General features: G+C 36.6%; 1 protein-coding gene across 1 annotated transcript in view; it reads right to left on the bottom strand.

Moving 5' to 3' along the window:
* The window catches only part of SPATA16 (spermatogenesis associated 16), a 206198-nt gene that overhangs the window by 59269 nt on the left and 129569 nt on the right, over window positions 1-17360 (bottom strand). The window contains exon 5 of the mRNA XM_064575670.1: window positions 1932-2079. Within this exon, the coding sequence (XP_064431740.1) occupies window positions 1932-2079 (148 nt within the window). The remainder of the gene's footprint in view (window positions 1-1931; window positions 2080-17360) is intronic.

Below are 17360 nucleotides of genomic sequence, written 5' to 3'. Positions count from 1 at the left end.
TTTAGAGAGAGAGAGTGCATGAACAGAGGGAGGGGCGTAGGGAGATGGAGAGGGAATCTCAAGCATAGTCCATGCTGAGTGTGGAGCCCAGTGTAGGGCTCCACCCTGGGAACCTGAGAGTGTGAACTGAGCTGAAATCAAGAACTGGATGCTCAACTGACTGAGCCACCTCGGTACCCATACCTCTTCTTTTAAAATATAGAAATATCATGGCACAAGAAATATTGTGCTAGACCTAGTGGACTAGTTCTACTTAAAACCTTAAAATAAGTTCCCATTTCAACTCATCAAATTAAAAGAATGTACCTCTAAACAATCCTAAAATTTGTATGGAACCATAAAAGAACTCAAGTAGCCAAAGCAACCTTGGAAAAGAAAAACAAAACTGGAGGTATCACAAGTCCAGATTTCAAGTTATATTACAAAGCTGTAGTGATCAAAACAGTATGGTACTGACACAAAAATAACCACATAGACCAATGGAACAGAATAGAAAACCCATAAATAGATCCACAGTTATATGGTCAATTAATCTTCAACAAGGGAGGAATAAATGTAACAATGGCAAAAAGACTGTTCTCTTCAACAAATGGTGTTGGGGAAACAGGATAGCAACATGAAAAAAAAAAAATGAAACTGGACCACTTTCTTACACCATACACAAAAATAAACTCAACAGGGATTAAAGACCTAAATGTGAGACCTGAAACCAGAAAACTCCTTCAAGAGAGCACAGGCAATAATCTTTATGACATGGGCTATAGCAACTTCTTCTAGATAGGTCTCCTGAGGCAAAGGAAACAAAAGCAAAAATTAACTATTGGGACTTCATCAAGATTAAAAGCTTCTGTACAGTGAAGGAAACAATCAACAAAACTAAAAGGCAACCTATGGGATGGGAGAAGATATTTGCAAATGACATATCTGGTAAAAGGTTAGTATCCAAAATATATAAAGAACCAATACAACTCAATACACAAAAACCAAATAATCCAATTAAAAAATGGGCAAAAGACATGAACAGGCATTTCTCCAAAGAAGACATATAGATGGCCAACAGACACATGAAAAGATGCTCAACATCACTCATCACCAGGAACATGCAAATCAAAGCTACAATGAGATATCACCTCACACCTGTCAGAATGGCTGAAATCAACCACACAAGAAACAGTAGGTGTTGGAGAGGGTGTGGAGAAAGCAGAACCCTCTTGCACTTTGTAGGAATGCAAACTGGTGCAGCCACTCTGGAAAATAGTATGGAGGTCCTCAAAAACTAAAAATAGAACTACCTTATAATCCAGGAATAACACTACTGGGCATTTACACAAAGAATACAAAAGCACAAAGTCAAAGGGATACATGTACCCCAATGTTTATAGCAGCATTATCTACAATAGCCAAAAAATGGAAGCAGCCCAAGTGTCCATTGACTGATGAATGGATAAAGAACAAGTGGTGTACACACACACACACACACACACACACACACACACACACTGGAATATTATTCAGCCATAAAAAAGAATGAAATCTTGCCATTTGCAACAACATGGATGGAGCTAGAGAGTTTAATGCTAAGCAAAATAAGTCAGTCAGAGAAAGATGAATTCCATATGATTTCATGCCTATGTAGAGTTTAAGAAACAAATAAGCAAAGGAAAAAAAGAAGAGAGGCAAACAACAAAACAGATTCTTAACTATAGAGAACAAAATGATGTTAACCAGAGGGTAGGTGGGTGGGGGATGGGGGAAATAGGTGATGGGGATTAAAAAATGCACTTATAATGATAAAAAAAAATACAATAAGATGAAAAAAAAAATGACCCAACAATGTACTCCTAAAACTGAAACAATAAACAAATAAACCAGAAATGGCCCTGTATTTGTTTTAATGGAAATAAACTATCAGCTGATGCCTTGAATATTACCTGTGTAGATATATTCCACATATGCAGGATGAGTTTTTGTGAAAACCTCTCTTACTTTTTCTATTTTATCAGCTCTGATTTTTGTTGCAAATGGTGTATACATAACTGAGAAAGATTCCGCTCTGGTGATGGCTTCTTCAATCATGGCCTGAGAGGAAGCAAACAACCCATATGGCATCAATAACAGTATATGACTTTTTACGAATGTAAAAAATATAATTACCTTTATGGATGATTTAAAAATCTATATACTGTACTGCAAAGATAATATATTTTGGTCTTGAATATTCATTTGAATAAAATTTTAATTAGTTCTGGAAATACTATTTCATATTAAGAAAACCAATTAAATGAAGAAAGTTTGTAAACAGGCACCTCTACACTGAGCTTGCTTTAAGATAAAAATAAAAATTCTATTTTCCAAGGTGTCATTTTTTACTTGATTTTAAAAATCAAGTTCTTAAGTCTAACATAATTATCCTACTCTCCAACAGACATTGATGAGCAATCTGTACTTAAAAAAATTAATTGAAATATCTAGTTCTAAGTATTTTCTATAAATAACACAACAAACTAGACAAAGTTTGTTTTTTTGGCAAAGTACATTTTTTTTTCTTCTTCCACTATGTGGGAAAAACTCTTGGAATCAGAAAAACCTTTCCCAACTTTCTCCCACTGAAGCTTCCCTTCCCTCCAGATCACAAGAGCCACTTGAGATGGATTTGGCTATTTAAGAATTTCTTTAAATTTTCTTTGCTCATGTACTTTCTTGATAAAGCCTGCCATCACCCTGAGCTTCCTGTTTTAACTAGGTCCATTACTATTTGAAACAGACCAAAAAGAAAGTTATGTGAAGTTTTAAAAGGAATTTATTCCTTTCCTACTTTTCCTTCTAATGAGGCTTAACCATTGAATAAAGAGTGGAAATGCCCATAGTTATCTCATTTTTCTGAAAATAGCATAAAAGCATATTATAAAAATTCATATTTATTTATAGGAATAATTTTTTTTCAGTGACAACTAAGAGTGCCAACAACCCTAAGGAAAAATAATAGATTTGAACTGTCCAACAAAAGAAAAACCATTTAACAAACAGCAATTTATATTATTACTGGCATAGCATTTTGTAAACAAGTTTCTGATTGATATTAAGAGCAATAAGGAGTTGATTTTAAACTGAGAAACCTAATTTAACTCGTTCATTGCCTAATCTGTTTCTCAGTGGCTTCAAATGGCCTCTATGATCATCTATATTGTGTGTAAAAGAGCAGCTTTGTAAACATTTTCTGGATACAAAAGTCCTCCTTTCGGGACGCCTGGGTGGCTCAGTCGGTTAAGTGTCTGCCTTCGGCTCAGGTCATGATCCCAGGGTCCTGGGATCGAGTCCCGCATCGGGCTCTCTGCTCCGCAGGGAGCCTGCTTCTCCCTCTGCCTCTGTCTCTCTCTCTGTCTCTCATGAATAAATAAATAAAATCTTTAAAAAAAAAAAGTCCTCCTTTCTCTGAGACTCTCATTAGAAAATTATGTAAACTTTCTAATTTACATTTTAAATTTGTTGTGGGGCAAATTTCTGAATGGCTGAATGAAAGAACTTACATTGCCCCTTCCAGGTTTGAGGAACTGGTAGGGGAACAAAGAATTCAACTGTGATTCCAAACCCAGAGCCAGCACTCAGCGGAGATAGCAATGGATTACGAACATGCAACAGGACCTGGGTACTGAGGCCTGGATGCCAGCTTTGGAAGGCCAATAAGGTCTGGAATTCAGAGATGTGGACTGAGAACTCAAACATAGCATTTAGGCACCAACTTCTGTCCTCCAGCAAAAATAAAGATCCTTTATACTAAGTAGGAGAATAATTTTTCCAGTTTGGGGCTTACGTATGTTCACTGCTGGAACCAATCTGGGGATGGCCTGTCCAGACCAAAAATGTAAGTAGTCATACCTAGATGAGTGTGGAGGATATGCTGAAGAGGAAAGCTGTATTAGACCTCAGTTGGAAGGTCACAATCTGACTTTTCTACCTTTTATAACTGTTCCTTTATTAGCTTGCAGAGTTGCTATAATGAAGTATCACAGACCGGTGCCTTAAAGGATGCAAATTTATTTTATCATAGTTCCAGGGGCTAGAAGTCTGAGATCAAGGTGTCTGCAAGGTTGATTTCTTCTTAGGCCTCTCTCCTGGGCTTGTAGATGGCTCTGTAGCTTCTCCTTGTGTCTTTACATTGGTTTTTTTTTTTCTGTGTATGTCTGTATCCTAATCTCCTCTTCTTATAAGGACATCAGTCATATTGGTTTAAGACCCACCTAAAGACCTCATTTGAACTTAATTACCACTTTAAATACCCTATTTGCAATGCAGTGACAATCTGTAGCACCTGGTTAGGACTTCAGCATATGAATTTTAGGGGGACACAATTCAGCTCATAATAGTTCCTAACTCCCAAATAGCTTTTCTGATGGTCTCTCTAAATATCTTGATGAAGGGCATTTTGCTTTAAATTCTGGACCAAAAAATATTAATGAAGTTATTTAATCCTTTAGTTTATTTCGAGAGAGATATTAACAGTATCCCAGTAAGGCCAGGATAGAAGAAACCACTCTCTCCATTGCATTTCTTTTCCAACTGCTGGCAGCTTAAGTGACTGCTGGCAGGGTAACTTTGCTAAGCCATCTCACAGCAGGGACAGTAAGACTCGTGCCCAAGAGCCTATACCAGCTTTTTTGCAAGTGGCAGACGTGTGGTTTTTGTGTGGCAGCTTGATCTGTTCATTTAAGGCACTGTACTCTTGGCTTGATGCTCAACGAATTGTATTTAGGCTTTCACAGGGCTCTCCACTCAGGAGGGTGTGTGCTGGAGCACAGGTTTCCTTTCTTCCTAATCAGAGCCAGTAGAAATAGGATGTTTTTTGTGGCTTCTGCCCTCCATGTTGAAGATGGGTAAGGAAGTAATCTACTTTTTATCATCCCTGAAAGATTTTCCTTGATTTTGAAGATAAATAGAGGAAGAGACCAAGTGAGGAATTGCAGCTTGTAAAAAGTAAGCTGTACTAATAAATTTGTTTCATTTCTATACACCAATAATGAAGCAGCAGAAAGAGAAATTAAGAAATCAAGCCCATTTACAATTGCACCAAAAATAATAAGATACCAAGGAATAAACCTAACCAAAGAAGTCAAAGACCTGTACTCTGAAAACAATAGGACACTGATGAAAGAAACTGAAGATGGCACAAAGAAATGGAAAGACATTCCATGCTTGTGGATTGGAAGAACAAATATCATTAAAATGTCTATACTTCCCAAAGCAATCTACACATTTAATGCAATTCCTATCAAAATACCAAAGGCATTCTTCCCAGACCTAGAACAAATAATCCTAAAATTTGTATGGGACCATAAAAGAACTCAAATAGCCAAAGCAACCTTGGAAAAGAAAAACAAAACTGGAGGTATCACAAGTCCAGATATCAAGTTATATTACAAAGCTGTAGTGATCAAAACAGTATGGTACTGACACAAAAATAACCACATAGACCAATGGAACAGAATAGAAAACCCATAAATAGATCCACAGTTATATGGTCAATTAATCTTCAACAAGGGAGGAATAAATGTAACAATGGCAAAAAGACTGTTCTCTTCAACAAATGGTGTTGGGGAAACAGGATAGCAACATGAAAAAAAAAAATGAAACTGGACCACTTTCTTACACCATACACAAAAATAAACTCAACAGGGATTAAAGACCTAAATGTGAGACCTGAAACCAGAAAACTCCTTCAAGAGAGCGCAGGTAATAATCTTTATGACATGGGCTATAGCAACTTCTTCTAGATAGGTCTCCTGAGGCAAAGGAAACAAAAGCAAAAATTAACTATTGGGACTTCATCAAGATTAAAAGCTTCTGTACAGTGAAGGAAACAATCAACAAAACTAAAAGGCAACCTATGGGATGGGAGAAGATATTTGCAAATGACATATCTGGTAAAAGGTTAGTATCCAAAATATATAAAGAACCAATACAACTCAATACACAAAAACCAAATAATCCAATTAAAAAATGGGCAAAAGACATGAACAGGCATTTCTCCAAAGAAGACATATAGATGGCCAACAGACACATGAAAAGATGCTCAACATCACTCATCACCAGGAACATGCAAATCAAAGCTACAATGAGATATCACCTCACACCTGTCAGAATGGCTGAAATCAACCACACAAGAAACAGTAGGTGTTGGAGAGGGTGTGGAGAAAGCAGAACCCTCTTGCACTTTGTAGGAATGCAAACTGGTGCAGCCACTCTGGAAAATAGTATGGAGGTCCTCAAAAACTAAAAATAGAACTACCTTATAATCCAGGAATAACACTACTGGGCATTTACACAAAGAATACAAAAGCACAAAGTCAAAGGGATACATGTACCCCAATGTTTATAGCAGCATTATCTACAATAGCCAAAAAATGGAAGCAGCCCAAGTGTCCATTGACTGATGAATGGATAAAGAACAAGTGGTATAAATGTACAATGGAACATTTTTCAGCCATAAAAGAATGAAATCTTGCCATTTACAATGACATGGATGGAGCTAGAGCATATTATGTTAAGAGAAATAAGTCAGTCAGAGAAAAACATTTGTGGAATTTAAGAAACAAAACAAACCAGCAAAGGGAAAAAAATAGAGAGAAGCAAACCAAGAAACAGACTCCTAACTATAGGGAACAAACTGATGGTTACCAGAAGGGAGGTAGGTGGGAAGGATGGGTTAAATAGGTGATGGGGATTAAGGAGTGCACTTGTGATGAGCACTGGGTGATGATAGAATTGTTAGATCAGTATATTGTACACTTGAAACTAATATTACATTGTATGTTAACTAACTGGAATGTAAAAAAGTATGTTAACTAACTGGAATGTAAAAAACCTTAAAAAGGGCGCCTGGGTGGCTCAGTTGGTTAAGCAACTGCCTTCGGCTCAGGTCATGATCCTGGAGTCCCGGGATCGAGTCCCGCATCGGGCTCCCTGCTTGGCAGGGAGTCTGCTTCTCCCTCTGACCCTCCTCCCTCTCATGCTCTCTGTCTCTCATTCTCTCTGTCTCAAATAAATAAATAAAATCTTTAGAAAAAAAAAAAAACCTTAAAAAAAGTAAGCTGTGCTAAAAGTAAAGGTGGATTTCAAATGATACTTTTTAATTTGACAAAAATTTTCTGCAATTGAGTAATTCTTTCCCAATGTGTGAGTTTCTCTGGTGTCAATAAATGATTCACGTGTACAAAGAATAGGGAAAAAAGTCAGTCCTCATGTCCTGTTGGTAAGTGTACATTACTGTTAATTATACTTTCTATGTTGCTACATACAAAAAAAGCTTTGAAATTAGGTGTTTACATTTGGGGTTTCTAATAACTCTCTATTGTTATCCTCACATTTATCAAGTTTTAAAGCTTACAGTTACATTAACCAAAAATGAATGTGGGCAGCTCATTTCCTCTACAAACGGTAACTTATATTTCATCTTGTTCTTTAGCTAAGCAAAAAGAGCCATTTGCTACCTCAGAAATCAATTTGTCCAGGATGATTTTATAACAAGGGACACAATGGGGGAGATAAGTAAAGAGAGATACTCCATCAAGAATAAAGGAAAAGCCATCAAACTAGAGGGAAAAGATGAACAAAAAAGAGCAAAAAAGAAACAAAATTCACTCCCTCTTCTAAATCCAAGAAGGTTGCTTCTTCCTGATAAATTTTTAAGAACACTCACAGTGCATAGGATAAATCTGGCAGAAACTATAAACCACAAACATTTTCAGGATGATGGGATTATGAAGTTTTTGCCCCTACTTTTTTGCTGGAGACTTGGACAAACTGTAACCTTTTAACTATGTGTCCAGTGATCGTGGTTCAGTAGCAGAAATCTCGTTAGTTCTAATTAGAAAATGTGATCAAATTATTATAGATTATTATCAAATTATTCCTTTAATGCTTCCAACATCAGGGTTGACCATAATTGCAGTAAATTGCTTTACTTATAAGATTGTATCTGGAAGGAACCTTGGGGATTTTCCAGCCCAATTCATTGAATTGGAGATGAATTAAGTGACTTGAAGAGGCTTAAGTGACTTTTCTCAGGATGAACAGCTTTTTAATTTTATAGAATTAGAATTAGGGTTTCAAATATTATATTTCACTTTATCTTCAAAAATTATGGTTTTACCTCCTGGGTTTTACTCTCTTGTTTAAAAACAGTCATAATAAATACCAGTTTATATTCTAAAAGGTTTAATTTACTTTAGTTTTGCAGTGTATGTGAGTGCTATAGAATTTTAGAACATATATATGTATATGAGTCCTGGGCACATGGTTGGCATTTTTCAGACCCCCTTGCAGTTAAGTGTAGCCATGTGGCTCCGTGTGGATCAATGAAGCATAAGCGAGAATGGTACTCTAGGCCTGGCCCATAAAACTCTGCCTCATATGATCCTCCATTTTCTTTCTCTATCAGCTTCTTGAAGAGGGAGGACTCGCAGGACTTGGAGGAAGATGGAGCTACATGGTGGAAGAACTATGGGTTCTCATTATTGCTGATTTGAGGAGAACCAATCAGGAACACCCACACTGAACTACAGCGTGAGTGAGAAAATTACTATTATTGTTTCAAATTACTGAAATGTTGGAGTTGTTTGTTATAACAGTTAGTCTATCTTAATTCACAAACAATAATAAAAGAAAATTTGAATCTCTTTCATAATCTATTTTTTCTACTAAGTTTTATGTATTATTTAAAATGTAAACCAAAAACATGGTATTTTAAGAGATAAAATAACTTTTCATTTAGTAGTGTGAGAAATGCTTTTTTATATCCTATTTCCTTTAATCCTCATAAAGTCCATCTAAGTAGGTATTACTAGTGAATGAATATTATGATTATATTATTTTCAGAGTTAGCATTAGATGCACTGGAAGCAGGGCTCCACTTGCAAGCTATAAAAATTGAGATGGGAATCTTTAGTCTTTAGTGGCTAATATGGTTCTTTGCTATTACATTAATAATGATGTAATTTTGAATGATGACTAGAATTTTCTAGAAAATGGAAAAAGAAAATTTTTGTGACCAATAATTTTCAAATTCAATCCTTTGAATACATATGGGTTCAATTTGAAAGATTCCAATTTTCTTGAAATTTAGAATTAACTTAAAGAGCAAATTTACCTAAAGAGCAAAATATCTTACCTTGAGACTTCCCTATAAACCTATTCACTCTATCACTTACGCAATAGCCAAGATTGACATTTTTATGATGATTTTATTAATATAATGGTATGTCAGAATACAATATGTAATAATTGATTGTTTGCCCTTGCCTTGACGATCAACATTTTAATGCCGAAATAATACCTTGGGTTTATGGGAGTTCTTTTATTAAACAACCTTCACTGTGAGTTCTGTATTTTTCTAATATAAGGGAATATTTGGCAGCTTTGCCATTACATTTATCAGTCCAGTGAGGTGAAAGTTATGTCTTCGTGCAGTTTAAATAAAGATATTTAAATTTTTATTTGCACTATGTGGAAATGACCAAAGATTGTATGAACAGGTTACTTGTACCAAGGTGAGCAAATTTTTAGATAGCAGTTATGAATTCTCTATTTTGCAATCCATCCTGTTTAAAAACAGCCACAATAAATATCATTTTAAGTTCTAAGGCATTTAATTTTACTTTAGTTTTGTGGTGTATGTGAGTGCCATAGAATTTTAGCATATATGTGTGTGGTGGGGGGAGGTGGGTGTGTGTATACTACTGTCCACTATCCGGTCTGGTTAGGGTTAGAGTTAAGGTTTTGATTATATATCATGCTTCCATTAGTTGGATAACTTCAGCATTTAATGCCTAAAATTTAATCTTTATTAATTTTTAATCCTATTTGGTAGGAAATTTTATTTCTATGTCCCTTTAGCATAGAGCTAAAGAGATGAAAGGAATCTAAGGTATTATTTTAAAATCACTCAACTTTATAACCAAGGAAAATGAGGCTTGCTGAGTTCTGGTGACTCAACTCAGGTCACAAAATGAGAGAAGGAAGCAGGACAAGAGTGCAAGTCTCTCCTAAACCGATGATTTCTCTTCCACTCAATGACTTTTCATCCTTCTAGTTAGATTGCAAATTCCTAGAAGTATGAGATCAAGTTTTACTTTCTTTTTTCTTTTTCCAAAACTATCTTATTCCTGTCTTCACAGACAATAAGAACTTGACTCTAACTCTAACAGAGAAACAAATAGACCACACCAAACCTAAAGCAGGTCAAGATCCTCTTCACAGCAATAACTCTAACACAAAAGAGAATATTTCTCCTTCACACCTACTGGTCACAATAAGACTGTTTTGCCCACCAGCCCCTCATTGGATTTAAGGAATGCTATCAATAAGCATGCCTGTCTCAAAGGGAAATATTTACAAAAATTAAATGAAAGTCTTCTTGATAAGGCAGCTTAAATAATAATGTGCTTGGGTTGGTCTAGCTTATTTAATGGCAAAGCACATATAATTTATAAATAGAATTTAAAGTACATTCTTATTCTAAAGACCCTGAATAATTTTCTGCCTGCACATCAGAGAAATACCAGCTGATAGAAACTCAGAGTTACAAGTGTGGGTTTCAGCAGCCTCCAGACTCTTTAGGATGCCACAGAGCTTTTATTCTTGATGACTTAAAATGAATCACCAAAAGGTATCACAGGAATAAATAGCTACATTACCTGTAATTATTTCTTAAGCACAAATGGGTATTAGTAATGGGCTTTAGCCTCTGTGTTCAGTGGTAAATGTCAACACAGTTTGGGACCCTTTTTTGTCATTGTACATTTCTTCTCTATATTTAGTTTAATTATATGAAGGTAGATATTCTTTTCCCTAACTATCGTTTTCTGATTGTATTTTTTGACTGATGGTTTTAGATTGGGCTTGCTGGTGCACGAAGCTGATTAACGGCAGAGTTAGGACAAGAACCCGGTAACCTGGTTCCTAGACGTGAACTGCTTTTTCCACCATTTATTTTATTTCTTGGGCTACTATGCAAGACACTTTTGAGTGGAAAAGTCTAGGATGCCTTCGAAAAACTGTATTTTGGAGAAGTTGAAAGAATCCAAATATATTACTTTGGAGACAAGACGTAAATTGTAAGGACTAATTTTCTGTCATCAGAGAGCAACCTACTGTTGTAGACTTCATTTAATTCACTGATAAATCTGTAACACTCATTTATCAATTAAGTGAGTGCTCCTGGGCATTGGCTAAGTGCTGTAGATACATTATTCTCTTTACTTGTTAAGGCAACACTGGAAAACAGGCATTACCCATTTTATTTTATTTAAGATTTTTATTTATTTATTTGAGGGAGGGAGAGAGAGCACATATGAGCAGGGGGAATGGCAGAGGGAGAAACAGACTCCCCGCTGAGCAGGGAGCCCGATGCGGGACTCGATCCCAGGACCCTGGGATTATGACCTGAGCCAAAGGCAGACGCTTAATTGACTAAGCCACGCAGGCACTCCACGTTATCCCATTTTAAAGATTAGGAAAACTCAGTTTTTATATGATACAATATGCAGTAGCTCACATGGTTACTTTGTGACAGAGCTGGGATTCAAGTCCTTCTGTCTCAGTCAGAGCCTCTTGCTCTGAGCCATTTATGGTGTGCAGACTCACAAATGAGTTTATAGCTTCCATAAAGCTTTGGAGGGCAGAAGTGCAATCCTTAGCAGTAGGAAAAATGTCCTAATAGAGCCTTCCAATGAGAGAACTAGTCATCTTGGAAGTTAGTAGCTCCATGGCCCTGGTGGTACACAGACCCAAGGAAGGATGATGGTATATCTGGGGATCCAGGAAAAGGGACCGTGTGTTGTGTCAAAAAATGTCTTTATAGTGCTAAGGTCTATTACTCAAAATTGGTCTTTGGTATACTCCCACAGCCCCATAATTTCTTTTCTCCCTCAAGTTTCAGCTTTGCCCCAGCAACCAGACACCTCTTCTTCTTTTTTCTTATTTCTCTCATTTGTCTGTAATTAATGTCTTTCAGGCTGTCTCTCCCTCCTGGAGGACCTTTATTTTTTAGGAGGTAAGGGATTGCAGGAGGATGCTATTATGGGGCAGGTATCCTTCTATAGGCAACTTTTCATCATCAAGAGGTCTCAGAAGGGGCATAATTGCATTTGTGAAAAATGTGATGGACCTGTCAAATATATATACAAATACTTATTATACACACACACACACACACACACACTGTATGACAACAACTAACTACAACTTCAAGTGATATTAGATGAAATGAAATGAAGTGCTACCTTTAAGAGACCTGCCACTATACTTCCAAGTTATGTATGTATCCAGACTCCAGTTTTCTCTCTGATTTGTGTCTTATATGTGAATATTAAAGCAGGCCAAACCCCATCTGAGGAAGGATAAAGAAAATAAAGACTTGCCATGCTAATTATGGTGTTTTGCATCTCTTTAGGTTTGGGCTTGAAATAGTCCTCCCAAGGTTTTCTGGGGGTTGTCCCTCATAGGCTGTTGACTCCTGGTTTGGATTGCTCTTTATAAAATAGCACTTTTTTTTCAAGATTTTATTTATTTATTTGAGAGAGAGAATGAGATAGAGCATGAGAGGGGGGAGGGTCAGAGGGAGAAGCAGACTCCCTGCCGAGCAGGGAGCCCGATATAAAATAGCACTTTTGCTCTCGGATAGAAATAGGTCAGTTTAACAATTACTTTAGGATCCTAACAAAAAAAAAAGGAAATCATGCCACTTGTTGAAGACAGACATTTAAAATGCTGGGGACTCATTATCTAGAAGAGGGGAGATTGGAAAATATGAAAAAGAAATGAAAAAGAAAATGATTCAGCCAGAAACTATAGTACAGGTAGAGTATGCAGTCTTCAAAAATTAATGAGGAAAATCTTGTGAATTCAAAAAAAGAAGAGAATTCATTTTTAATTGTGCAATGCCATAAAAAAATGGCTGAATATAAATAAAACCATTAAAAGCTTTGAGCTTTACAGATGATCTTATACTTGGGTGCACACAGCTTAAAAAATTTCATGATTTCATGGGCTAGTTATTCCCCATCTCCAACTGCTAAAATAAGTGACCTCAATTTCTCTGCAAGCTTGTAAATCAGTAACCTATAAAAATCTATGGGAAATAGAAAAGATAACTATAAAAATCTCTAAATTTGGTTTGGATCATAACAATTTTTGATTTTTAGATGCAAACCAAACAAAGAAGGAATCAACGTGTTCGCAAATTTAAACTGGAACGCAAAGTCTCGAAGTAAACAAAATAACCTCATGACAATTTAGCAAAAGAGCGCAGAACTCCTGGGAACCAAATAGCTATCCCTAAATTTGTTCAAGTAAAAGAAGGCCCAAACTGCCTTAAATCTATGAAACCCATATCATTCTCAAATGAGAGAAAATGAAAAGAAATTTAGAGGTTACTTCCTTCTCCATTAAGAACTGTCAGAAACCCAAAAAACTTTTTAGGAGGGAAAAAGAGAAAAGTAAAAGCTGACTCTATTAAATGGTGTGAGTTTCCTCCAAAACCCACTGATATTCTTACAAAACCAAACAGAAACCATTAAAAAAATCATATATATATATTTATATATGTTTATAAATATATATTTCTATATTAATTATATATTTATATATAAGTATATATATATAATTTATATATAAATTTCTGAAGATGAGTACTAAGTAAATATTTCTTAGGAGTGGCTGAGGATTACTTTTCTTGTTTGATGTGATGCTGCTATTTTCTAATGAGTTTGAATTATCAACTTGCAGATAGGGGGTTGATATACAAGTGAAATATGCTGTCTTCCTGCAGGGCCCATTCTGAGGCACGGCCCCCAAATTCTTATACGATCTGGAGGCCTGGCATTGTTTTAGCAGGGGATAAAGCCGTGTATTTCTCAGTGGCAATTAGGGCTTCAAAAGCAGACAGCCTCTGACAAGATGGCCCTCTGATGCAGATTTACACTGAGGTGAGGTAATTGAATATATGACACATTTTCTTAAAATTTTATTTTTATTTTTTAAAAGATTTTTATTTATTTATTTGACAGAAAGAGAGACAGTGGGAGAGGGAATACAAGCAGGGGGAGTGGGAGAGGGAGAAGCAGGCTTCCTGCCGAGCAGGGAGCCCGATGCGGGGCTCGATCCCAGGACCCTGGGATCATGACCTGAGCCGAAGACAGACACCTAAGGACTGAGACACCCAGCCGCCCCTATGACACATTTTTGAAAGAACCTTGTGGCTCTTGGCTTGTATAGGTGGCATGAGGAACAGGGACAGTGTGGGGGAAGAGAGGGATGGGGCATGTAAAAAGCAACCTCACCTACTTGACAGTCTGGCCAAATCAGTGTAACTAAATATATATATAATAGTACTGAAATGTACACATGAATTCAATATGTGTATGGCTCAGATTCTTTCCTCCATCTCTTCCTCCCTCCCTCCTTTCCTTCTTTTCTTCCTTCCTAATGCCTGGGACACTCACAAAACATCAATGGAAGAACTACACTAAACTATACAGACAGAAAATGTCACGGTCACTATCTTCTTCACGGGAACACTCAGCCTTAGATCAAACACATGCCTCAATTACATCTTTCATTTAAAAGTGAACCTCTCCTACCGGCATACTACCTCAAATAGCATCAAAGCAAAGTGAAACGCAGGCAGCATTTAACAACGCTGGTAACCACGGAAACATATCATTAAAGAATATATAAACAGGAATGAATAATTAGATAAGAAATTCATTTCTACATTTATCTTTTTCCAAGACCCAGGGAAGGAAGCTCTCTTTTACCTCTCATCTCAATTTGGACACTTCCTCTTGAGCCTGTCTTCTAACTGAAAAATATGAGAATTCATGAGAATCTTAATATTGCCTAGCTTAATGGACAAATCTCTTTGTAGGCAAGTGACTAAAAACAACTGCAATGCCCATTGTTGTCTAGATGTAAAACTGAATGTAGGAAGGAATTCTGAGGCAGCCAAAAAGTTTGCTTTGGGCATGGGAGGTGGGCAGGAAAATCTGACTTACATCGTGGTGAGAAGAGGGGGCAGTTAACCTTTAAAAAGAGGAAGTACAGGCTGCCTCACTTACTGGAGGCTTCTACATAGTGGGACTGAGGGGAGAATCTGGGGCTTAGGGATTCTTCCTGTGCAGGTACTCTGACACTCTACCTTTGCATCTAGCAAGGCTCTAGATAAACTTTGGTAGGCTTAGTTGGTCATGAACTTAAAAAATTGTAAATGGCCTTAGAGACCATCTAGCTCAGGATTGTGCATCAGAATCACCTAGTTGGGGGGCAGTAGACAAAGACAGTTTTTCAAACTTCACCCAACTCTGGGAATCTAATATTTTAAATATTTTCCCAAGTGATTTTGATGCAGTTGGTCACTAGACCAGTGTTTGAGAACCACTGAGCTAGGCCAAATTTGTCATCATACAGCAGCAGAAACTAAAGTCCAGAGTAGTTGTGGTAAACCAACAGATTGAGTCACTGGTCTCAATTTCCCCCCTTCCTATAACCATATCACATCCATGCCTTTGTCATGGCTTTGCAGTGAACAGAATTTTACCCCTTGCCCTTGGCCTTGACCATATATGTCTTGCTTTGGCTAATGGGATGTTAACAAGCATGGTATGAACAGAGGCCTGAAATGTGCTTATATAGTTTTGCTTTCTCTCTTAGAGTTCTGCACTTTGCCATAAGATGAACAGACATCAGGTAGCCATTGTTCAAAGGTGGATGAGAGACATGTGGATCATTCTTGGGCTTCTCTGCAGCTTGGAGCTAGGCCTCACCAAGTCCATCCAAGACCAGTCTAGATCAGCCAAATCATGACTGATAAGCCAACCTGCTTATTATAATAAGCCACTGAGTTAAAGAGTGATTTGTTACATAGCAGTACGTAGCAGTGGCTGACTAATACAGAAATGAAAGTGACTTATCCAAAACTGAATTCTAGCATTGGAACTAGAAGGTACAGCTTGTGAATCTTAGGCCTGACTTCTTTCTACTGCTCTATAGTGTCTGTTTTCTTTTGCTTTCTTTCCTTTCTGAGTTAAGCACATTTATCCATTGCCTTCTTAGAGTCCTTCTGCTCAGCCTACGTTCCCTATATTCAGAACATTCTGTCACCTTTCCTTATCAGGGCTTACCTTTCCTTCCATCTTGTTCCTTCAGGATTCTGCTTTCATGTTTCCAAAGGTACTAAGAAGTCTCAAAATAATTTTCCCAATTGTGTTGAGTCACCCATTAATGAGTTAAACATTTATAGGCAAAATTTCTTCTGCATACGATGTGGGGTTGACAAGAGACTCAGTGTCAAATGGTGGAAATTTAAGCATGACACATGACAGTTGATAGGAAAAATATTTTTAGGTGAGTGAGTTTGGTGCTTCTTAAATTATATCTATACTAAATACAATAAAGTTTGGGTTATTTTTAGACCCTCCTTGTCCAAATATTTTATAAACTGTATGCCTGATGGGGCCAAATAAATAAATAAATAAATAGACTATAAACAAAGGCCATTAGGAGAACTGCTTATAAGGCATTTTTATTTGTTCCTTTCTGTGGAAACATTTTTCACACGGAAGCAAATCTTTAGAGAGAACACATTTTTCTTCTCCAGAATGTGTAGGTGTTTTGTTAAAGATAATAAAAAAATTCTGGTTCTTTGACCTTACTTTGCCTGTAATTTCACATTGAAGATTTTATTTTTACTCTGAGGTTGATATATCATAAATCTGTATCATGTAAATGACTAATATTGGGATAATTTTGCAATATCAAGAAGAAGAAGAACTGGAGTGAAAAAGTTAATCTCCATTATTGGTATATGTAAATGACTAATATTGGGATAATTTTGTAATATCAAGAAGAAAAACAAAGAACTGGAGTGAAAAAGTTAGTCTCATTATTGGTATAAGGGATCAAATAACATTCAGTGTTAAGTTATCCTGTATCATTCTCTGGTTAGTGCAGAGAAATCCATTAGCTTGCTGCTGTCTTGATTGCTATGTTTGAAAGAAGCTAATAGATAAGACCTTAGGATTTGCATGGAGACATCCATGAGCACAGAAACCAATGAGAGAAAGGGGACTATTGGAAATCTGCAACCTTCGCCAAATACTCTGATAAATCCCAAACTCAACTAAAGCACAAGGTTGTACACATTTGTGAACTTAAAACACACACACACACACACACACACACAGAAATACTTATCGAATCTGCATAAGCACAGAATTTTTAAATAACAAGTAAAAAACTATTCCAAAATATTTTTGACATTATTGGTTTGAGTTTAATGTAAAATAGTATTTAGTTTGGTTAATTGAATT

This window comes from Mirounga angustirostris, unplaced genomic scaffold (genome assembly GCF_029215605.1).
Source record: "Mirounga angustirostris isolate CCGP_5_RB_7025 unplaced genomic scaffold, mMirAng1.0.hap1 SCAF_1, whole genome shotgun sequence".
In the NCBI taxonomy this organism is placed as follows: Eukaryota; Metazoa; Chordata; class Mammalia; order Carnivora; family Phocidae; genus Mirounga; species Mirounga angustirostris.
Note: the sequence above shows the minus strand (reverse complement) of the source record. Positions and strands in the feature narration are given on the sequence as shown.